Source organism: Pavona decussata, unplaced genomic scaffold, assembly GCF_977016875.1.
Source record: "Pavona decussata unplaced genomic scaffold, jaPavDecu1.1 SCAFFOLD_49, whole genome shotgun sequence".
In the NCBI taxonomy this organism is placed as follows: Eukaryota; Metazoa; Cnidaria; class Anthozoa; order Scleractinia; family Agariciidae; genus Pavona; species Pavona decussata.
The window spans coordinates 2,051,648-2,074,963 of record NW_028145471.1 but is presented as its reverse complement, the minus strand read 5'-3'; the positions used below and the strand labels follow the sequence as shown (position 1 = coordinate 2,074,963).

The following is a 23,316-nucleotide window of genomic DNA, read 5'->3' as shown; positions in this document are numbered from 1 at the left end:
ATTATTATTATTATTATTATTATTATTATAAAAACAATATATAATTATATAATAATAATAATAATAATAATAATACATATCAGAATTAATCAAACTTTATTTTGAATAAAAACTGTGAAGACTGTAAGCCTTATTCCAAAATGGCTATCATTTTAATATTCTTTTGTTGGTATTCAAATTAGCCCTTCTTACCTCGTTCTTAAGCTCAAATATCAAAAGAATATTTTATCTTAAACGAGGCAAGAAGAGCTAATTTGAATGCAAAGAAAAGAATATTAAAATGGAAGCCATTTTGGAATAAGGTCTATTTACAATACATTAAAAATTCTAATACGATAATATTATTATTATTGTTATTCCTATTATTATTATTATTATTATAATTATGCAAATTCGAAAGCCAAAATTATCCTGCCCTCATAACAGTCAGAAAGCTCGTGTCATTCTCAGGTAAGGGAACTACAAAGAAAACAGTGCGTTTTTCAAGTAGGAACGGGGGGCGGGGATCTAACAATAAAATAGTTGAAATAGGCATGGTGGCTTGTAGACTGCTTCGGAGTCGTAAACTTACCCCGGGGTAAAATTACGTCTGTGACACAAGCTAGAAGGCTTATTGCTACAAAAGATCTTACTTTGCGAACTGTTTTCACGAAGCTGTTCATCCTGGTCGCGTGCTATGTTTTCAGTTGGTCTTTTTTCATCCCCCTAGATTGAAGTGTAAAAACAAAATAAGGCAAATCAACTATAAGGGATTATTGGCTCAAGTAATCAGAAATCGACTTCTGCTTCGATGTCACAAACGTTTTTGTCAAAAAATTGTCACACCTACCTTTGGTGACGGTTTCTTCTTGTTTCTATCAGCAATAGGTTGTGGTTCCCCCTCTATTTCTTGATGTATATCTGGAAAAAAAGGTTTACCTTTACTGTTTATTGCAACGATAGATTTTTTCGTTGAAGATAGACTTTCGTCTCTCTGTACCGACAACATTTCAAAAAAAATCTTTGAACAACTACCTTACGAGAAGTGGGGGTGGGGCAGGAAATACGTATTTCATTTCTGAATAAAGGGAGAAGCGATACATATGACTTACTACATGTACGAGCGCCTATTACGCAGCAACTCTAAATTAGGTGGCCAGTTATCAGTTATTGATTCGTCCAAAACCAAAGAACGAAACCACAAGTTCGAGTTCGTAATCGCCAAAATTTCGTTTAACAGAGCAAACACATTGCAATTCAGTTTTGGCGAATGCCGACATTGTCATGTGACTTTTCCCGCGCTTTTCTTGGCATGGCCGCGCACAGCGGGTCAATTTGCCTTTGAAAAGGATTTCAAAACTATAATTTTAGGGGCAGCTATTTATTCAACTTGTGTGGTATATACTAAAACACTCGGCTAACTCCTAGGCGCGCCGTAGGGCTCCTGCTTTATTCCATCGCCGATAAAAGAACATAAGCAGAAGAGGTGCAATAAGCTTATGCTAAGCCATCTGTAAATTTGTGGTAGGATTTTGTCTACTTAACAAACGCAGAACGCTTGAACTTGAAGGTTTAGTGTAACAAAAAAAACTTTCTCCTAGCTATGTAGAAAAGTTAAACTTAAATCAAATTTTTGCAGGAATAAAATTTATTTATCGCTAGTACACTTTCGTGTGAAACATCTCCTTATTAATTTAATTAGGGTGCTGAAACAAACATGCAATGTTTTTCTCACGTATTAATTCACACTGGTCGATTTTTACTCGCCAGTTTATGAGTACTCTACTCACTCTTTAGTGTGAAATGCTTATTTTTCGTGTTCTCCAAGCGCTCGGTTTGGAGAAAGCACCATTCATATTGTGAAATAGTGACATGTTTAGACATTCGAGTTATTTTTAAATGAAGATTATTACATCACCACGAAATTCTCCTCTGTTATTTATCAGATTACAAGCGTGACTGCATGGTTACCTTTTGCTACCAATGTATAAACCATTCTTTTAGCAAAACAGGAAATAACGTTTATGCATATAATTTTTCGAATTCGTTTCTCTCTTAATAGCGTGGAAGGAATGAATATTTTTTAAGTTTCTTACACTGTCAAATAAAATATTTATTTGCAAGTCTCAGCAAATCATTAGCGAAAGTTTAACATGACGAAATAAGCATATCATGCTGTGATTGTTATGCCGGGAAACCACACAAACTTTTTTGGGCGCAAAGAACAGTATTTTTCACTGAATTAAACTTTAACCACCGCGCGACTTTAACCTCTGTGAGGTTCTTGTTATTAATTATTATTTACCCTTCAGTAAATCAAGTTGTGAATCAAGTTCCTGTCATGCCAGCCATGTACGTTCTATATAAACAAAACGAAAGCGTACCACTTAGATTATGTAACAGATACGCGTGACTGTTCACGACACTTTCCCTAGTTGATCACCTAAGTGTGAATCAACTACATTCGCTTTGAGAAAAACTAAGATTGTATCTGTGACCACAAAGTTGGATGTTTTTTTAATGTTCGCGTTATTCACAAGCATAAGAAATCAATTATTCAAAAAAAATTGCCGATAAATAAACAATTTACAAATGGAGGGTGGGGCGGGTGTAAAAATTGCGAGATAAAAGTGTAAAAACTTTAAAGTTAAATCGAATGTGAATGTGGTAATGCTATTGGCTATTGCTTTGTATGGGTTTATGTAAAACTACGACACTGAAAAAAAATGTTTTCAAGATGAAATTGCAAAAAACATTCTCTAAAATATTAAAAAATAAATAGTAGTCTTCAAGGTTTCTACGTTAATTTAACACTGGGTTTAGCCGCTTTCTCGTCCAATACAAATCTTACCATTAGTTGGTGTCTCTTGGTCTGCGTGTTGAGAAGCAACACAACCATGAGAGGGCTGGCTTTTGTCAAGCAGGCGGAGAGGCGTCGGCTGCGGTGGGTCTAGACTTTGGGTCAAATCGTGCACATGATTTAAAAACATCTTCAAGCTGCCGCCATTCATGTTTACGGAGGTCCGCGTATTTGCTGTCATGTCTAGGTAACTGCTTTCGTCTCAATAGATCTTTCATGGCGTTTTGCGTGAACGGTTCTCCAGCTTCTTCAAATTTACCCCTGTACGGGTAGGTGAGATTGGGGTTCACAAGCGAGTACATGAGAAGACCTAAAGACCAGGTGTCAGCCTTCTGAAGATCTTCTTGACTTTCGAACTTCAATTCGTCGAGCTGAATCTCTGGTGCCATGTAAACAGGGGTACCAGGACAGGTAGATTCCGTTCTTGTTTCCAGAAACGAGCCGGTCTGGATGTCTAGTGATCAGCTGAGGCCAAAGTCTGCGAGTTTGCACACTATTGGGCATTTACCATATGATGTTGCGATATCATTCTTATCGTAGTGCTGGTTGCAGACGAGAGTATTCCCAGGCGTCAAATCTCGGTGGGCAATACCGTTGCTATGAAGAAAGGCAAGTCCAGTCACTGCATCTCTAGCACAAACCAGTAACACGTCGGCGAATGAAGAAAAGTCGAACTCATCGTCGACAAAATGGACGAAGTCCTCTAGCGTGGACACTTTTTTCTCAACGCCAAGGGGACCGAAGTCGAAGCACGAATGCTCCATCATGATTGCGTGGGGCTCCTGGCAAAACTTTAAAAAACAGGAGATGTTTCGGTGGCCTTTCACGCTATGCAATATAGCAGCTTCTTTTTCGAAACGTCGTTTAGCATCTCCCGCTCCCCCTTTGAGTTTCTTGATGACAACACAATGCTCATCGTCGGTGCATTTCGCCAAATAAACAGATCCAATCTGCCACTCCCTATCTCTTCCTTTATGCATATTGTATTCCATCTAAACTCTGGCAAAGAAAACTGCCGTCTTCGCTTTTTAATAGAAAGAGATGGAAGCTTGAAAGCCGCCATCTCGATCACGAGCGCGCCGTGAAGCTTTCGCGTCAAAATTTAAATTATGCAAAATTAAATTGGTCAAAGGTCAAAACATTCATTCCAGCCGTACTATTTATGGATGCATGTATCAGTGGTTTTCACTGTCACGCCATCAAAAAATAAATTCGAAACCATTCCATGGAAAAAGCTGATAAATTCAAATGTTATAAAATGGTAATAAATAAACAACATCTCCCAGTCTCAGTTCTGTTGTTTCGTTACTAGGCCGAACGTTTGGACATTATTGTAAAACTTTTGTTGATTCAACAGTGTTAACAGCGTTTCTATTTTTGTTGTTGTTGTCGTTGAACTAATGCGGAAATGCTGCATTTACGTTCTGATACAATATAAAGAAAACTAGGGAATTATTGCTTATTATGATTTCGTTACAGTTAATGTTAAAGTGAATTAATAGTAAAAGTAAAGAATGAATTATTTGAAATGTATACCATTGACATTGTTTGATCGGATCACTGTATGGATAATCAAGATAAAAAGAGAAAGAAAAGGATCTGCAAACAAAATAAAGTTTATTGTTTCATTTATTGTTTTATCAATCCACCTTTTACCAATCCAGTCCATGTTTTACAAATCCAGTCCACTCCACTCCAGTCCATGTTTTACCACATGCCCCTGCAAAAAGCTTATCTAGTGATCAGTTCAAAAATGCAAATTGTGAAATTCGCGTTGTTTGTGTTACGATTGATCCATCAGCCTTAATGGCCTTACAATGATGTCTAACAAAATAACCCTTTCTTATGTGTAAAACTAACCAATTTCCTTTTATGCCTTTTCGAAGGTTGCAGCAAACGTCATCAATGTTTTTCAAGAAAAAAAAAAGGTTTCACCGGTCAAGGAAAAATCACCTTATCAATGATGTTATCACCCAGGTACCAGAGGCATGTCTGGGATCGGGACATGTCTGACGTAGGCCGGAAACCACCCAAATGCTAAATGTTTTCATTGTGTCTGGCTGGTTACGTTTCATGGCATAATTAACTAGTAATGAGAATATAAGGTTTAATAGCCACTGCTTTGTTATATCAAAAAAGACAAATTCTCTCAAAGTAGTACCAAATGGCGGGAAATGACTGCAAGAACGTGTCAAACGCGGGGGTTCCCTATAAATAGGGTCCCCCCGGTCCAATTAAATTTATATTAAAAGTTCAAACATGGCGGCCGTTCGGTGGTTGAAGGGGGAAGAACTAAATTTGCTCTGTTGTTGTAAAATACAAACATAACCCTCAGAAACAGAAAATAAACTTGAAAAGGATCGTAATTTCTTGCCTTATTGTTCATCAATACGCTCAAGAAGGGTCGTATTTTACCTGAACGCTTGAATGGAATTTGGCGGATCGAGCGCGAAATCGTTGCGATCGTCTCTGCTCTTCCCTAGGTTTTTTGCTCACTTTCAAGCCTAGCTAGTTCTTTCACTACTTATGATTGGTTAGTATGAAACAAAGAAATAAAAGAAACCATTGGATTGGCTATATAGATGTCGCAAAGTTCGAATAATTTGGAGGGCTTTGAAGGTAAACAAACTAGACGAAAACATGTTGGGTCTCGGCGAACCTTGCGCAAAGAAATCAAAAATCGAGCAGCAACGGCTGTGTAATGAACGCAGGAAAGAAAAGCCACGCAAGCCCCAATTCAGCCCGAAGATAACAATAATTGATATCACAAATCATGTTTCATAGTGTATGGCACCATGGGCTACATGGAGGCAGTGAATATGTCTGCAGAGGCATCCATGACAGACAGCGTTGGTGATGTAAAGGACTCCACCTCATATGTGGAAAGACAAGGAGCGGTAAGATCCAATAACTAAATTACAGGATTGAATGGCCCTCCCAGTTACAAAAAGAGACATCAACAACAACAAGAGCAACAATTACAGAAAAAAAAATACAAGAATTAATTACCTCAATTAGTTATTCTTGTCACTCACAGATACGACACACTTGGATAATACTGGATATACTATACAATCTATTTCGTTATCCTTGTTTTTAACAGACTGTCATAACTGATTGCCGACATGACTCGACAGCCAATGCCTATCATTCAACAGTAGCAATGATTTCTTATGAGTAAGTATGCACCATATAATAATATATTTGTGCCCATGAGATATGGCATAGCAGCATTGAAACCACCTTCAAGCATTTCTACTTCAAGAGTAACTGGAGGAGTTGGATATACTTCATACAGATTGATTCTCTTTTAAACAGAACTCAGCATGTTGTGGCTGTTCAGACTGTCACAAAGGTAGAATTTCGCAGTCCCCAAACACATGAGTTTGAAGCCATGCAGAAAATTATCCCTGCTGTTCAAGCAAAAGGTACTGAGGGGTATCCTACATGCAAATGTTATCACTAGTGGAATTCTATGCTGCATACCATTATTTTGTAACATCCACTATGCCAAATATTTCTCTTTTAGGGCTTGCTGTAGTTGAAGTTGCCCATGACTTTGTACCTAAAATAAAGAACTGGCTCTTGCAACAAAACATCCAGAATTCCTTTGACACTTGGCATGGTAAATAGGCACTTTATACCACTATTAATGTTATCATCAATGTTAATATCAGTTATTAATCTAACATTATTATGTAATAAATAACATAAATAATGTCATTTTTTCATGTTTATGCAATCTGCACAGCAGTAGTCCACAAGTAAATGACATTACTTGAGTATGCACTTTATATTAACCTACGTTCTGTTTATTTCCAGGAACAAAAGGAGTGGCAAAAGCTATGAAGGAAATTAGCAGCGGGGCACAAAAATGGGAGGGCCAAAAGTGGTTTACAGAACTGTCAGACAAGCGTATGTCTTTCTCAAAACATTTAGTTTCCATAGTTTCAAAATGCCACTTCTGTAATAACAGAAGTACAATACTCTTTAGCCATCGAATGTCGTTGGTAAAGTTTCATAATGAAATTTTCTCAAAAACTATGTGATTTCAATTCGTTACAGAGGCCAGTGTGAAACGACACTTTTACTATTCGATGAAAAACTGCACCAGTCCAGATGATTTGAGGAGGAGACGGTTAACAATAATTGATCATTATCAGGTATCAAAAGGCTGCATAAAAGATGCTTTGAATGGTTGGTTTCTGTTGGAAGTATAAACGTTGGAATTTAGACCTGTTCTAGTGATGAGCTTTCTTTATTATAGGGCAATCGCAACAGCTGTGACAGTGAATCAAAATGTAAGAAACCTGGATACCACTCCAGCAAAGTTAGGCTCAATAACCCAGGCGCAATATCTGCTCTGAGGAAATTCATTTTGGACTCGCAAGGTGTACAAGCTTGCTGAGGACTACTCTCTGGTAAGCTAAGTATTTGTCACTTCATGCATTGGTTGGCTGGTAAGATTTGACTAGTATATGTAATTAAATGAGTAAAAAAAATGATATGTAATTTCAACATTGACAACCATCTTTATATCAAACCAAATTAAAGCCAATTAATGCTATACCAGCTCAACGACTGAGTCTATATTTTTCAATTTCCAGTGTCATGACACCTACTGGGTGGAATCCTTCAACAATGTTATTCTCATTTATTACCCGAAGAGGATTCACTTTGCTGACCGGACATTCAACATGCGTATTCATTTGGCAGTACTTGACTGGGTAAGTATGAATTAGAGCAAAACTGGTATCACCCTGTTTTGGCAGACCTATTTTGAAGGCTATGATCAAGGCTTAAGGTGTCCTGTTTGGCCAGCCACCCTCATCACCATGCCCCACATTCTACCCAATACAGCCCAGTCAGATTAGCATTACCTAAACAATATGAGAATCTTATGTCATTGCAGAATGAAAATGTCAACTGCAAGATGACATCTGTCAGCCTCATCCAGGATGTACGACGTCCAAACCGAAGAACAGGCCACAAGAATCTTTTGCCGAAGACTTTCAAATTCCGAGAAGTTATCTGGGTTCGCTTCTTCCAGGCAAACTACTGAGGGCATAGAAAAATGTGGAATGAAGCGAATAACCAAAGGAGGGGGGGGGGGGGGGTGGGGGTTGGGTGCACTCCTCATTTTAAGTGACAGGGATGATTGAATGGGGACAAAAAATCCAAACCCAAAAAGGTACCTAGGGCTTCCAACAAAACCTAAACAAATCCCTCAACCAAAAATTAACCCTCAAAAACTTCCATGCCCAATTTCCAAACCTTATAAATTACCAGAAAGGACAGAACTACGCAGCTGAAATATCCAGGCACTACCACAAATCTTCACATTGTTTTTAATACAGGAAAAATCCCTTCTTAAATCAAGCCACACAAAAGAATACTTGCCAAATTTTCCTACCCAAAAATATCCTGGAAACAAAAATTTCAAACCCCATTAAAACCTTCGATCATCCCCGTCAGTTGAAATCTGGAGTTTCCCCTGGGATTTCTATAATTAGTCATACAGAGTGAATTTATTTGCATGCCAATGAAAGGGAGTGATGCAGTCACTCTGTCTCAACTGACAGCTATATCTGTGCTAAAAAATATGAATAATAAATTCTCCAGATAGTTTTGTTGGCCTCTTTCTAATGTCAATATTTCTTTGTTGTTTTGAAACAAGACACTAAAACTATTACACGAAACACCGGTTCCAGGACTGAATGTATGAAAATAATGAAATGTAGCTATATTTTCTTTGCCATATTGATAAGTCAGGCACCTAGTTTCAGTACTCAAACTGATAGAAATACAGACCATTCCAAGCACCACCAAATGACACATTTATCAGCATAAAATTAAAATGGGATAAGTAATAAGAAATATTGCATTTATTATTGCATTTACATAAACTAGTCTTAAAAAAAATAAATTAGCTGAATATTATATGCTTTGATATGAGCCCTGGGATATCATACAATTTAAGAATAGAATTGAAGCTATCATAAGCTACCACCCTGAAAGAAAGTGTAAAAACTGCTCCATACCAGTTGTGTAGAGCTAGAAGCTTATATCACAACTACCAAATATGTTATATTACACAGACTTATGAGCATTTGTGCCCCATATATGGCACACCAGCTGGGTTGGGGTACCGCTTCCTCGTGTCATCAAGGACACACTGAGGCATGAGCTCCCGTAGCTCGACCTCACTGAAGCCAGCTGAGGTCTTCCGGTGAATGTATAGTTCATGCTGCCACAACCCCCTATCGTTTAGGCTTCTCCAAAATCGTCTGTAATTTTTGTGGCGCTTAGAATGGTTTGTATAGTCTGGAGCGCAGGAACCTTGAATTTTTGTTACTTCACTTATAGTAATACAAGACCCCATCAAACAATGGGGACAGGGTGGATATTCCTCAAGTCCACCCAGGACACTGTCAGCCCAAGCATCCCCTTGCTGCCCCCCTGATCGTGAGGTGTCGCAACAGGAGCAGCTAAGGATGCTTCTCCGACAGGCTGGGCAGATGAAGGCACAGATGCTGTTTGCCTTGGTACAGCTCCTGAAATGCAAGACAATAAGAAATAACTATCAAAACCATGTTTAGAAAGCATAAAGTTGTATATTCATAAAATCAATATTGTTTGCCACATTTGGAACGTGTTGGAGAAAGGACTGAAAGTGCATACTACAAAAATGCTAGCTAGGCACAAATTATTGTCAATAAACCTAACACAGAACTATTACAAGTTGGCACAAAAACACACATCATTATTATTTATAATGTTTCAATGATAAGAAGATGAAAGAATGCTATACTATATTTCTGTACAAAAACTGAGATATATGTAATTAATATTCTGGAATTTCCTTTCATTTCCCAATGTGTGTAGTATATATTAAGCTTACTTATAGGTACACAATTTAATTTCCTCATCAACGTTTGCATAAAACACTGAGGTATATGATATTTGTGTAATAAATGTTGCACTGTAAATAGGCGAAAATTACATTTCAAAATAAGCAATGAAGCAGAATAAAATCCGTAACAAATGTCGATTGTCTTCCACAACAAAACAGTCAGTGAGCATTACAGCATACTGCACAGCAAATAAAAGTTGCTATAAATTTGCATTTATAATGAAATATTTATTATTTTCTTCCGAAGGCTCACCTGCAGAATGCGAACGACTGCTAACGCGTCTATGGCCCACGTAACTCCAGTCTTGAGGAAGTCGCGCCGAAATAACTGCTTCTACTCGCCTCGCTTCGCTTTCGGGCACTTCGATGGTAACCTGACATTAGAAGTTCCACCATTTCATGTACAGCGACGGAAGAGTTTGAAAAACGATATACACGAAGTATACTTACTTGAAAACGAATCATTTTTAGTAGGGGGAAGATAATCGTGGAATATCTATTCGAAATATAAACACGTTTATGGACACCGGTTATGGAACGCGTTGAAAGAGGATCGAGAAGTTCTTCTTGGCGGACGCACGAAAACCTCGCACTTTAGTTGTGCAATAGTCAATCAATGACCAATAAAAACAGCTTTTATATACGTATTCTTTATTTTGACCAATGGCAAAGTGCAATATATCGAGTAATCCCAATTTGTTCTCGCGACACGCGGGAGAAATGTCGTCCGCCATGTTTGCGGGTTAATTGTCCATTAATCAAAATCTTCCTTAGGAAGAACTCCTTTTATAGGCACCCCCCGCGTTTAAGGTAAGACATGTCTTTTAGAGATTCCCCCTTTTTGAGATTTCCAATTTAAAGATTCCCCCTTTTAGAAATTCCCCATTTTAGAGATTCCCCCTTTTAGAGATTCCCCCGTTTAGAGATTCCACCTTTTAGAGATTCCCTATTTTAGAGATTCCCCGTTCCCCATTCCTCCATTCCCCGTTCCCCGTTTGAGAGATAGCCGTTTCAGTTTTCTGCAGTGATATACTTTTTGAGATGCAGAAAGTTGATAATTGAAGGAGTATATATTTGCGGGGCAACTTGGCCATAGCATCAACCATCTAAATTATCATTCTGCGCACCTACGTACCTATTGTAGGTCACGATTTCCGGTGATTGGCGATGACTTGCATTAAAATTTCATGGCGCGTTTCTACTTTAAAGCACGACAATTCCAACGCGTACAAGATAGCAAAATAAGAATCGGTGAAATATCCATATTCAAACTACCCCACTGAATGCATATAAGGTAGAGAAGAGGCAGACGTGACTGAAATATTAGCCAAAGACATGGGTAGCACTTGGCAAATGTTTTGAAGAATTTGTTTACCTTGCGTTAGGAATCTATTATCGGGGCACATTGCCAACTGCGACCCCAAGTTTTCAAGTTGGAAAAAACTTTGAAAATCGCAAAATACATCAGGGACGCCGTAGTGCTTGGGTGGGGTAGGTAGATTTTGGAAAACTCGAGCTAAATAATAGGAATCACGGCGGTAACTGTCAGCGCTTGTCAGGGAAACGTGATCAATGTGAAACACGATCAGTTTGAAGATCTTTGTAACAATCGCAGAAATTTTCTCTGACTTTCGGGCTTCGTTGTGAACGGACGGGGCTGCTACTACTCTTCGCCATTTCAACGTTCTTACGAAAACCCTATTCAGGCGAGCAATTCACAAGCTTATAATCCTTTGCCATTTCAACGTTTTTACGGGAACTTTTTACAGGCGAGTCAATTACAGTCTACCCATCTACCCAGGCAAGTACAGTCAGAGGCTTGTTATTCTCCGAGCACTTACCCTCACCCATACCCTTACCCTCACCCTCATTCTTACTCTCACCCTCGGAGTTACCCTTACCCCCAAGCACTTTATTTTCTTTATCTCTCCCATCCTCCTGAAACTGGAAAAGGAGGAAAACGATCTTATGATCGGACGACGAAGAGTTATGTTTTCTGGTAGTTCTCAATGTGTCAAAGCAACGACAATTGACTCCTACTAGTAACTACTAGTGCGACGGAAAAGGTTCTTTGCTTTCAACGAATTCGAATGTTCACGTAATATTTTAATTCAACAGCAACAACACATTAAAAAAAAAAGTTACCCTTGACGATACCCTCGACATCGAACCCTCGACCCTCGACAAAAAGATAGACTCCTTACTCCTTTGAAACTGTTGTTTTATTGAAGCTGTTGTTGTGAGTAATTGGACCTTTTAAAATAAAGCCTAACGACTACTTCACATTGCGATTTAGCAAAAAAAAAAAATACAACAAAAACAAAATAAACGCCTCTAAATGAAACAAACATTTAAATACATGTATCCTTTTTGGGATGTCTATTGTTGCGTAGGCACCCACCGATTTCAACGCACGTGATTTGCAATTTTTTTACTCATCATTCCCAGTCCCTTTGCTATTTTCAGGTACAGCACAGAGCACAGCGATGAAGACCGATGGCCGATGACAGCCGATGAAGACCGACGGCCAATGATGACCCCTCAGAAATTCACCTTCACTGGGAGCCCCCTCAGAAAATCTCATCCATAGGGGGGGTGTGGATATTAAATGGAATGGCCCACTATCCCGTTGAAGAATCGCAGGAAATAAATTTAGCATTTTGAATTCGCAACTATACGAATTATACGCAATATACGGAATAGACAAGGTTTTTAGAGCATAAAAACAGTGGTTGCGTGTTGTCTGTCAAAATCAAGAATTTCCGATTTCACTAAGCAGTGACTAACATCAGTATGACGGAGCCGAAGAAGCACTCCAAAAAACCTCGTGTCACACTATATCGGAGTTGAACAGGACAATTGTTTTGGAGATTTCCTGTTGCGCTTCAAATACCCAACCCTGCCTGTCGCGAAGCGTTGATTGACTGATTTAAAATAGACTGCATGCTTAGAATTCCTTTTGTCCATGTCTTTGCTACAGATCATAGTTTGAAACCGACCTGGAGGACTTCAGCTCCGCTTTTCTCAGAGGAAATTTGTCGAATGAAGCCCAAACTCGGCCACAACATGGCGAAATATGTATCTAATCGGATGCCGTTGAAAAACCGCAAGAATTTTTCAAATTTTGCGACAATTCCGGTTTGAAGTAACGACCCATAGCGTTCGCTGGCGGTTTCTTGCCTGCCTTTACTCTCTTTTCAATTACCGGCCTTCGGCCGGCAACACTGTAAAACAGTGAACGCGCCAAGAAAGGGTTTCTACGGCTCGGAATGACAAATAAACACCAGTGACCGACATGTGTAAAACATCCCGAAACAGCTAACCCGGGTGTGACTTATCATAAGAATAACTTTTTTATTTCTATTTATTTAAGTAGGGTACAGAACAGTTAAAGCTCAGTATTAAAATAAAATGATACATAAAAGCAAGGTCAATTCGAATCGTTTCAAAAAAATCCTACTAGTATAAAAGACTTATTATAATAATTTCATCGGGCATTGCCGCGTATTTTGCGGGCTAAAATGGAAAATTCAGCGGGCTAAAATATATTTTAGCCCGATGCTCTAAGCCAATGAGAAACAAGAACATAACGTAGCCAGCCAATCAGAACTGGAAACCATTCAACTGTTCGCGCCGTTTTCTTGCTTGTTTGACTGGAAGCGCTGCCATCTGCAAAAAAATTGTTTTGAGCTACAAAATGGCTGAAAAACCTAACGAAGAAGCAAATTCCCAGTAGTTTCAGCTAGCTAGAGAAAAGGACTTACAGAAACTGGTGTACGATGGTGGAAATAATGCCTGTAGTAGCTCCATGACCGGCGGCGAGGTGAAGGTAAACAGCTTGTCTTCGTCGAGCGAAACCTGCTCAGTTTAGCACTTGCACAATTAATTTTAACACTTGCAAGTGACCATGTCTTCGCTGCTCACAAAATTCTGTTATTTTCCCTTTGAAAACTTAGAAGCAATATTCTCTCGACAAATTTTGCGGTGTTCTGTTGAAGTTTAAAGCTTATGCGACAATGAATAGTTTTGAACAATGAAACAAATCTAAAATAAACGCCTGTCTTTGATTTCTTTTCTGAATGCCCTCTGAAATTATTATAATAGTAATAGAGTTGATGTTCTTGGGCGTAAATATGTTTTTGGCCCTTCTCAGAACTCATTTTAGCCCTCGCCTGCGGCTCGGGCTAAAATGAGCCTGAGTCGGGCCAAAAACATATTTACGCCCGCGAACATCAACTCTATTGTTATATTAAAATTCTCCTAACGTTTACCGGATACTCAGGGAGACATGAAGACACAAAAAAGACTCTCTTAAAACAAGAACATTAAGTATAAAACAGTTATTGCTCTTTAAGAGATTTACGACGCAGAGCGTTTAGAACTAAAAGATCTAACTGTGAACAGTTGCTTGTTTTTTGCGTTTTATATTCTACTGGTAAAGTGTTCCTTCCTCCCTTATCTGACTTATTTCCTGTTGTAGCGTGGCATTAAGAAATTAAGTCCTGAGAACCTATTCAGCATAGTATCTTTATTATTTCTTGAATTCTTATATACAATGTTGAGTTTGGCTCTGTGAAATGGCATTCTATTTTGTTGAGTTAACATTGAACTAAGGCACAGAACACTTGACGGAAGGCGCTCTACAGGCTGTAGACTGTCTAGACTCCGCAGACTCCGTTGTAGACTCTGCATTTACATCTGATTAAGTAACACCCTGAACACTCCCCCTGCTTTATTATGCAGTTTTAAAATCCTGTGGATCCTGGACAGACATCAAAATCATTCCTGATTCCTTAGAACCTGTAGGTACCCAAAAAAACACAGTCACTGCACAGTGAAAACACTTGCTGATGAATTTATGAAAAATGGAATGAGCATCGCGTTATAGTAAGTTATCTGAGTTATAGTGTTATAATTCCTGATAACTGACTATAACGCGACTATAACTGTTAAAGTGAAACATTCTTTGGCAGACATCTGAGACATGCCTCCAAATTAACATCCCTTTTCGCTGGCATACTCCACTGATTTTTTTTTTTTTTTTTTTTTTTTTTACACTCTACTGATTCTATCTGCATTAGCATGATCCTGATGATCACTGATCATTTTGAAAGAACGTTGAGTATCAATTCCTAGTCCCACTGCAAAACTCTAGCCAAGTCCACTCCGAGTAGGTACTTTATGTTGAAGGCGCATCAACCAACAAGCTGGACAAGATCCTTTAAGATCTGAGATCTTGAATTAAGACATAACTGTAATTATCGGTAATTTGTCAGATTCGTTACTGTTGTTATAGAGTTCAGATAGTTCTGAGATATCAGCTGAGAAAGACGCTGAATTCGAAGACAGATTAGTGTCATCTGCATAGCTCTAGATCGATGTTTATCCCTAGTTGATGTCCGACGACTGAATGCGGTACTATCTTTTTGGGGTTAAGATCAACTGGATCAAGAACATTGCTTTTATTTTTCTGATTTATGGCGTTACTCAGACCATTTATCGGTTACTTTTTTGTTACAGGTGAGCATCCCTGTGTATTAAGCGGTGATTGGGAGAAATGCGTAATTGGGTTCTAAGGAGCGTATAATTTCATCCCCTAAGATTTTCGTAAGTTTTCATAGTCGCACAGTTCAAGAAAAAAAGTCCCCTAAAATTTTCTAATTACAGTGTGGCTTCTCTGTCTCGTCGAACTTTCGGCAAGACCCATCAGTATAGCTATAACTTTCGGATGAGACAAAAAAGTCCCCTCAAACTTTCGACACAACCAAAGTTCCCCTATGATATCCGAACAGATTATTATTTCTTAGGGCAGCTCCAAATTAACCAAGCACGCTCCTAAAGCATACAAAAATCCATTTTAGGCACTTCTGACGTATTTGGGAAGATTTGGTCGTTGGGTGCCCCTGATTTGTCTCGTCTCGCCTTTCAAAACAAGAAATTCGTGGAACAGAGCAACATCGTGTTTGGTCTTTTTCTTTGTGTTTTCATTTTCCTGTCCGTCTATGAACTCTTCTACTGATGAATCTAGGCTCTGGAAGCGGTTAGTCTGATTTGAAGCTATCTTTCTAAAGAAAAATGCGCCTAGGCTCTTAGAAATGTGCTATTTGTCAGTCAAGAGGAGTGGCGAGCGAGCGACAATATCTTTTTCACTGGTGAAAATAATGATATAGCCAATCAGAGCGTCGATACGTCGTTTTTCACTAGTGAAAAAAATCGTATGACCAATCAGCTGGCTTCTCTAGCGCGAAGAGACTATTTTTATCTCGATGCTTTTTGGTGCGTAAATCTCGGTATGTATATAATAAATGGAAATTACATCACACGAGGAGAGTGGAATGATCTCGTGGGAGCAGGGATGGTATACTGGTGAGAACACTCGCCTCTCACCGAGGTGGCCCGGGTTCCATTTCCGTTTGTTGTTGGTTCTTGTCCTTGCTTCGGGTAGTTCGGTTTTTCCCTCTTCTCTCAAGAACCAACATTTCTAAATCCCACTTCCATCTGGGTTATTGTTAAGCGCTTTATCATGAACCTCTGACTCGGGAGATTATTGATAGAATAGCGAGAATGTTGATAACTTTTGCTTTACTTTACTTTTGAACCCTGGGATCAAACTGAAATTTCATTTCATAACCTCTTATAATTTACAAACCATTAATATTAGGGACCTTAAGCAACCCTGGACGGCGAGCACGAGGACGGCAACCCATGACGAGGGGGAATGGGGCTAGAACGCCGCCCTTTGGCGCGCAAAGTTTAAACTTAAGGAAGCAGAGGTCGCGTCGGTCAGGTTTCGCTTCGCTATGGCCTCTTTTAGGGATGCGAGAAACTTGTTAACGGCGGCGCTGTGCGATGATTTGATTTCAGAAGACGAGTATTTACTTCTTTATGATCTAAACCGTTCCAAAAACCTTGATTTGCCGTACGACGAATTTACATTTGACTTGGATGAGATGGAGAATTCAGAGTGTGTTGCCGAGTTTAGAGTAAATAAACATGACCTGCCTGCTTTAGCTGAAGCCCTTCAGATTCCAGATGTGTTCAAGTGCCGACAGCGTTCCATCAGCGATGGTATGGAAGGCCTTTGCATGCTTCTGAGGAGACTTGCTTACCCATGTCGATACTCGGATATGATAGCGCGCTTTGGAAGACCCACACCGGTACTAAGCATGATTACCAACGAGGTGATAGATTACATTTACAACAATCACAGCCACCGAATCATGCAATGGAATCCCACTATTTTACAGCCAGCACAACTTCAAGAATACGCAAATGCAATCCACGTAAAGGGAGCGGCCCTTGATAATTGTTTTGGCTTCATAGATGGCACTGTGAGGCCAATTAGCCGACCAGGAGAACATCAGCGAATTGTATACAACGGGCATAAACGCGTGCATGGTTTGAAGTTTCAGTCTGTGGCTCTTCCAAACGGTCTGATTGCCAACATGTATGGACCCGTGGGTGAGTATCTTGTTTTAATACGATTTATCATCAAAGAAAAGCTGCATTTTCCGCAGAAACTTCCATCGGAGAGCTATTATATGAGCCGAGGTTTGATTTTCGACGGTAACGTACATAGAAAAATATAAATTGCCGGGAAAGTTATTAGTTTCCTTTTTTTTAGAGACAATTATCTTATCAACTTTTGTTTTCAGAGGGCCGAAAGCATGATGCTGGGATGCTTGCAGACTCTGGGTTGCTTCATCAGTTGCAGCTACATGCTGTATCTCCCCACGGTCAACCCATGTGTATCTACGGAGATCCAGCATACCCTCTAAGAGTGCAACTTCAAGCCCCATACAGAAATGCTATCTTGACGGCTGACATGCAAGCATTCAACACCTCCCTGAGTGAAGTGAGAGTTGCAGTGGAGTGGCTCTTTGGGGACATAGTGAACTATTTCAAGTTTATAGATTACAAGAAAAACCTTAAAATTGGCCTCAGCAGTGTTGGAAAAATGTATCTAGTTTGTGCTATACTGAGAAACGCACTTACATGTCTTTACGGCAACGCTACATCTGAGTTCTTTCACCTTGATCCTCCAACACTAGCAGACTACTTTATTTGAAAAACTGTGTGAATTTGTCTACAAATTTTCAAAGCTTCAAAAGTTCTTACCTGCGGTCAGATCACAATAGTAGGATCATTGTTCACAACTACAACCTCAACTGAACAGCCCATATAAAACTATTAAGTACAACGAGCTGTACATATTAAACGACAACAAATTTTAACGGAGACAATTTATCAGTCTGCAAGTAAATAAATGCACGGAATGTCTATTTGTTTACAAATTTAGACATAAGAAGCATAGCATTATTTTGCTGTTGCATCATCCTCATCATTTCCAGTTGTTGTTGTTGAATGCTTTGCAGATTTTCTTGTTCTTTCTGTTATATTCGCAACTCCTCTTGTCGAAACTGGTAATCCCTCTGTGATTTTTCTCTTAGGAATTCTACAGTTTCTCCTCCGTTTCTTCGTGTTTTCTTAGGTTTGACAGCACAGCCCTCTTCGGCGTTCTTTCTCTTTTGCGTTTCGCTTAATTTTTCCGTCGCTCTGAGCCTTACTTCTTCCGCACTAGCTTTATCTACTTCAGCTTTTTTCTTCATGTTCTCCTTTCCTTTCAGTTGTTCCCCTTCTGAAGCCTCCCATTTCTCATAAATTTCTTCCATGGCCTTATCAACTTCGGTATCTTCGACTTCAATGCCAGACGCCCGCTGCTTGGTTTTCATTTTTGTTTTGAACTTTGAAAGCAGAAGCTGGAAATGCTCTCGGATCGATCGCTTTGAGACTTTAAACTTTGGATCCTTGATGTTATTGAGTCTTTCGGCTATTTCGTCCCATACCTTCCCTCTCTCCAATGTTCGAGGTTTGAATTTATAGGGCTCGCTAACTAGGATTTCTCGGCACAAAATAACATCGTGGTTTTCTGTCCACTCCATGATATTTGACCTATAAATTGAAATAAAATGAAGTTAGCGAGATAAAATCGCTCACAAATAAATTGAGCTTTTCATGTTCAAGGTTACTTAAATAATCCTATCAGCTTTGTTTTGAAAATCGGGTACATTTCAGAGAAAGCCGAGGTAAATGACATGAAAAGAAAAGATATATTTACCCATTTTTAGCAATGGCGGGAACTTCACTTCCAGGATTCGCCATAGTCGCTGTGAATTTGCGTTTTTCCACTGGAAAGAAGAAAGAAAAAATCAATAGCTTTTGCTTATAAGACCTAATATCGGTAGTTTAGAATATAATCCAGATTAGGCTTGGAAAAGACACGGATTTCAAAGTTAACATTCAAAAACAAACTCACGTTCTCGAGAAACCGCCAAACTGGTGAAAACGACCGGCGCGACGTCAGGTGGACGGCTCGACTATTATGCAAATTGCAGTCAACAACGCAATCTTGACTTCCGGTTGACCTCCTCGGGATCGCCGTCCAGGGTTGCTTAAGGTCGGTATTAAGTTAAGCCACATTTTCTCTTCATGTGATCATCAGTTGTTGTTGTTGTTGTTGTTTTTGGTTTATAATTAACTGAAAGGAGTTATAAAGATAAAAGCTATCAGTTTTCGTTTCTACGGCGAATAAGTTTTATAATTTCTTTCCTCACGGCTCGGCTCATGACAGTATACACAATTGGGTTGATCCACGAACTGGAGGCAAAAACCAACGTGTCAAAAGTTTGCCAAAATGAAGGTACATTTACCTGCGCTACTCTTTCTAAAGAGCTAACTATTGTTGCGGGAATCTAACAGATGCAAAATGTCAAAACAGCAGAGAGGAGAACTCTAGATGCCTGGATTTCGTGCACACTGGAGATTCCTTGGGCGTTTGCGTCTTGAAGAAATGGCATGACAGTAGAGTTGTGACGTCTTATGACACAATACACTCTTCCATAACAAACCAAGGTTAAGCAAATTAGCAGGGAGACAAATCCAGTCAGAAACGCTGAGGTAAAAGCTGGTAGGGTGTCACTGCTTTCCAATTGACAGAATAAATAGTGAGGGTGCCATTTAAATGAAACAGGTGTAATGAGCGTGACAGCTAAACCTGCAGCGAGGGTGCACAGCCATACGAAGATGATTGAAACAACCGTTTTCTTCTTCGTGAACAGGGTGGGATAAAACTGAGGCTTAACCATACAAAAGTAGCGGTTGATGGCGGTTAAGGTTAAGATGTTAATCGACACGACCGTCCAAAAATGAGAGAGAAAACCATTGAATTGGCAGAAGTCGAAACCGAATGGCCACTTACGGAAGCCTGATGCAATCATGTTGAATGGATATCCAAGAGTCGCCATAATAAGGTCGATGATTACCAAAGACAGCACGTAAAAATTTGTGATTGTTCGTAATCTTCTGTTTCGATACAAAGCGAGAAAAACAAGCAAGTTGCCTGCGATTGAGAAAACTGTGGTTAGCATCCAAATTAGAGTATGTATTATGACCGCTAGTAGACTTCTTGTATCTTCACTTGCTTGACTTGTGTGGTTCATGATTTCCATTCCTTGAAGCCCGATTGTAACGTTCTTAAGAATATTTTGAATTCGCCGTTTAAGTGCAATTCTTCATCATTTCATGTGCCATCAAATTTTGTGTCATAAATATTGCCACTCGGCGCTGTGATCTATAATTGTTTAGAAACCGCGATGGTTTTTTCAACTATATCGCAAGTCGGAGATATTGTAGTTTTAATTAAATTTCACATCGGATTATATTTGCTTTATTTAAGTTAATTGATTTCTGTTGCCGATGTAGAGCGCTATTGTATGATGTTATATATAGTATTTACTTAAGTTTAACTACATTTCTACATGACCGACTTAAAATCGTATAAAAATGGTCACAATAGTATATCGAGGACTATTTGTTAAACTTATTATGAAATTTACGTAAATAAACGGACACAAAGTTCTTACTAATTAAAAAGCGAAAGAAACAAAGAAGAGAAGACAATAGATGGCATGCAGTGATACCACCGCATCGAGCTTAACCCCCGGTCATTTTGAATCTTAAGCTAACAAACGTTTTCTTCAGAATTGCGTTGACTGTTTCAGTGTCACTCAGGCCTGGTTTTCTCAAGAACTGGTAACTCCATTGCCCCGCAGTCAAGAACTTCCCGAACTTCCATGTAAACAGATCCCCTGTACATAGAGAATTAAGAAATCATTTCTTTGACTTAGGTAGCGTTCGATTGACCGTATTCCGGAATAAAAATAAGCTGTAAAGCCGGCGACACACCTAGCGATTTTATACGCCGTTCGAATGCCAGCGCAAGTGATTTTCGCCACCGATTGATGCGGACACACCTGGCGATTTTTTTCGCCGGTCGCGATGATGTGGCTCGTCAACCTTGTTCCCGCGCTCCATCGATCGAGGAGCGTTTTGAAAAGTCATGTGATAAAATCGCCCAACCTGATTTGTTAACTTTACTTGCGATTCGCAGTGATGAGCGTAGAAAATCGCGGGAACGGGCACACTTGGAGAATGCCGGCGAATTTAATCGCCGATATCTGACATGCCAGATATCGGCGATTTTATACCCCGATCGCGGCGACCGGCGAAAATCGCAATCGCTGCTTCGGGCACACTTGGCGATTTTCGCCGATCGCGGCGATCGGCGTATAAAATCGCCAGGTGTGTCGCCGGCTTTAGATTTCTCTTTTTAAGTAAATTTGAGGAGATGTTCTTGCAAACTTTCGCTGGCACATGATAATTGAAGAGCGATTTTGTACTCCAGTAACTCCAAAAACATCTTATTAGAGATTTCTTGACAAACACAAGGTCATTCTGAGTGATATGATTCTATGAGATTGTACATTTTTTATTATCATAGATCTTTGGGATTAATTTAATAATAGATTTTGTTTTTTGTGCATTATACAGGTAATTCAGTCTTCGGACTGTGAGGTGTTCTCTTTAATAAACGATTTATCTAATCTTATCTCATTGTATGTATTCCTGTTCCGGAATAAAGTCAATCGAACGCACCCTTGTACTTTTGCTAGGCCAGATTTTTCTTATATTTAGTTATATATTTTATATTGTTAACTATTTTGTTAGAATGTTTTGTTAATTAAGGCCAGTCTGAAAAGCTCGCAGGAAGTACTTGATATTAATATTTGTTCCCGTCGGTAAAATGTAGTCATTATTGTGTCGCCTGAAATGTCAAATTGAAACGAAACTGTACTGCAACAAACAAAATTTTTCTATCCTCAGGATTCTTTAGTTAATTCTGTAGCATTAAATGAAGAATAAAGACGGAGAAAACGGAGGAGAGGTTGGGAAGACGGGTGAACTGATACGTTCACTGAGAAGGTCAGAATCTTTGTCTCTCCGTTTTCCACTATTGTCCTCCATGCGAAGGAGAGAACTTCAAACTTCAAGTACGGTCGTAAAATCACAGTTTTACAAGGAAACTGACATAAATGGCTTATACGAACGCGTTGGAAACTAATTTGAAAAAAATTTGACCTTGCCAAATTCAAATTGGCTTCCATTGAGGAGAGCAGTCGTGGTGTAAACAAAAGACAACTTCGTTCGGTTGAAGGTGGTTTGGTGAAAAAACCGGACTAAGAGAGAGTGAGAAAGGTAACATAAGGGGATACTGTTATGAATAACTGGAATAATAAATAAATAAAAAAATAAATAATGGACGTTATATTTCACTCAGTTTGTGATTTAATGTAAATGGTTTCTTGGCAGGCAATTTGCAGCGGACGATTTAGCCTACATGCTGCCGCTTCTGCATCGGTACTCTTACTTCATAGCTCTTCATAAACGAGGCTTTTTCCCTCCTTTGGCTTCTTCAAGACTCCTTCACAGTCTTAAGGTTACCAGGTTACCGTATACCTTAAAAGTGTCTCGCGTCCAAGCGATGTAGCGCGTCCGGTTTAAACTTTAGATACCTAAACCCCTATGTCAAATTAGAGCTTATAGAGCTGGCTATCTAACTATACCAAGAATTTTGAAATAAAACGAATCACCTTTTGAAAGCTACAAGCCGAGGCGAATTTTGTTTTTCGCTAATTTAATTTGCTCCTCAGTTTCCGGACCCAAAGTGCTAAAAAAACGTAGCTGAGTTTTGCCATATTCAGTTGCAGTAAAAAGTTACAGAACATTTCCGAAATAGGATTAAAAAAATATGGAGTGATCGTACAAAAATCGCTCCCGGAGAATAAATATTTTGAAAGAAAAAAATTCGCAAACAGGTGTTTGTTGTGTACATGTTAAACTAGCTACTGTCCAAATTAGAAGGCAAACGAACAAATTCCCTTTGAGTTTTAGCTCTTTAAAGTGTCCCCTTCAGGTGAAAAAATTGATTCGAGAAAACAGTGCTAAAAATTCGACCATTCAATTTATTTCAAAATTATTGGTATAGTTTAATAGCCAGCTCTATAAGCTTTAATTTGATATGGGGCTTAGATATCTACAGTTTCAACCGGACGTGCTACATCGCTTGGACGCGAGACACCTCTTAAGGTATACAGTAAGCTTAAGAGTCAATGTCTGGGAAAACCAGGCAAAATCTGAAAAAGCTGAAAGGTGGTCGGCCAAATTA

General features: G+C 39.1%; 4 protein-coding genes across 4 annotated transcripts; 2 read left to right on the top strand and 2 right to left on the bottom strand.

Moving 5' to 3' along the window:
• Positions 1–3,300: 3,300 nt before the first annotated feature.
• Positions 3,301–3,819, bottom strand: LOC146481605 (putative serine/threonine-protein kinase DDB_G0278665). Its single transcript, XM_085108228.1, has one exon. It carries the CDS (start codon positions 3,817–3,819, stop codon positions 3,301–3,303), a length of 519 nt encoding a protein of 172 aa, XP_084964354.1.
• Positions 3,820–5,634: 1,815 nt separating this feature from the next.
• LOC146481604 (uncharacterized) lies at positions 5,635–7,247 on the top strand. The gene is made up of 7 exons (XM_085108227.1): positions 5,635–5,736; positions 5,943–6,016; positions 6,158–6,267; positions 6,369–6,464; positions 6,662–6,754; positions 6,905–7,002; positions 7,107–7,247. The coding sequence occupies exons 1-7, from the start codon at positions 5,635–5,637 to the stop codon at positions 7,245–7,247; spliced, it is 714 nt and encodes a 237-aa protein (XP_084964353.1).
• A 9,305-nt stretch (positions 7,248–16,552) lies between these two features.
• On the top strand, positions 16,553–17,820 carry LOC146481603 (uncharacterized). Its single transcript, XM_085108215.1, has 2 exons — positions 16,553–17,213; positions 17,408–17,820. Exons 1-2 carry the CDS (start codon positions 16,553–16,555, stop codon positions 17,818–17,820), a joined length of 1,074 nt encoding a protein of 357 aa, XP_084964341.1.
• A 256-nt stretch (positions 17,821–18,076) lies between these two features.
• Positions 18,077–18,926, bottom strand: LOC146481602 (uncharacterized). The gene is made up of 2 exons (XM_085108214.1): positions 18,871–18,926; positions 18,077–18,704 (listed from the first exon to the last, which is right to left on the bottom strand). The coding sequence occupies exons 1-2, from the start codon at positions 18,912–18,914 to the stop codon at positions 18,146–18,148; spliced, it is 603 nt and encodes a 200-aa protein (XP_084964340.1). The 5' UTR covers positions 18,915–18,926; the 3' UTR covers positions 18,077–18,145.
• Positions 18,927–23,316: the final 4,390 nt, after the last annotated feature.

Bases quoted from the DNA above. Each gene is read 5' to 3' on its own strand.
- LOC146481603 (XM_085108215.1), top strand. From the start codon at position 16,553: ATGGCCTCTTTTAGGGATGCGAGAAACTTGTTAACGGCGGCGCTGTGC. The intron at 17,214-17,407 runs GTGAGTATCTTG...TTTTGTTTTCAG, and splicing joins CAACATGTATGGACCCGTGG to AGGGCCGAAAGCATGATGCT.
- LOC146481602 (XM_085108214.1), bottom strand. From the start codon at position 18,914: ATGGCGAATCCTGGAAGTGAAGTTCCCGCCATTGCTAAAAATGG. The intron at 18,705-18,870 runs GTAAATATATCT...TTCAATTTATAG, and splicing joins CCCGCCATTGCTAAAAATGG to GTCAAATATCATGGAGTGGA.
- LOC146481605 (XM_085108228.1), bottom strand. From the start codon at position 3,819: ATGCATAAAGGAAGAGATAGGGAGTGGCAGATTGGATCTGTTTATTTG.
- LOC146481604 (XM_085108227.1), top strand. From the start codon at position 5,635: ATGGGCTACATGGAGGCAGTGAATATGTCTGCAGAGGCATCCATGACA. The intron at 5,737-5,942 runs GTAAGATCCAAT...TGTTTTTAACAG, and splicing joins ATGTGGAAAGACAAGGAGCG to ACTGTCATAACTGATTGCCG. The intron at 6,017-6,157 runs GTAAGTATGCAC...TCTTTTAAACAG, and splicing joins GTAGCAATGATTTCTTATGA to AACTCAGCATGTTGTGGCTG.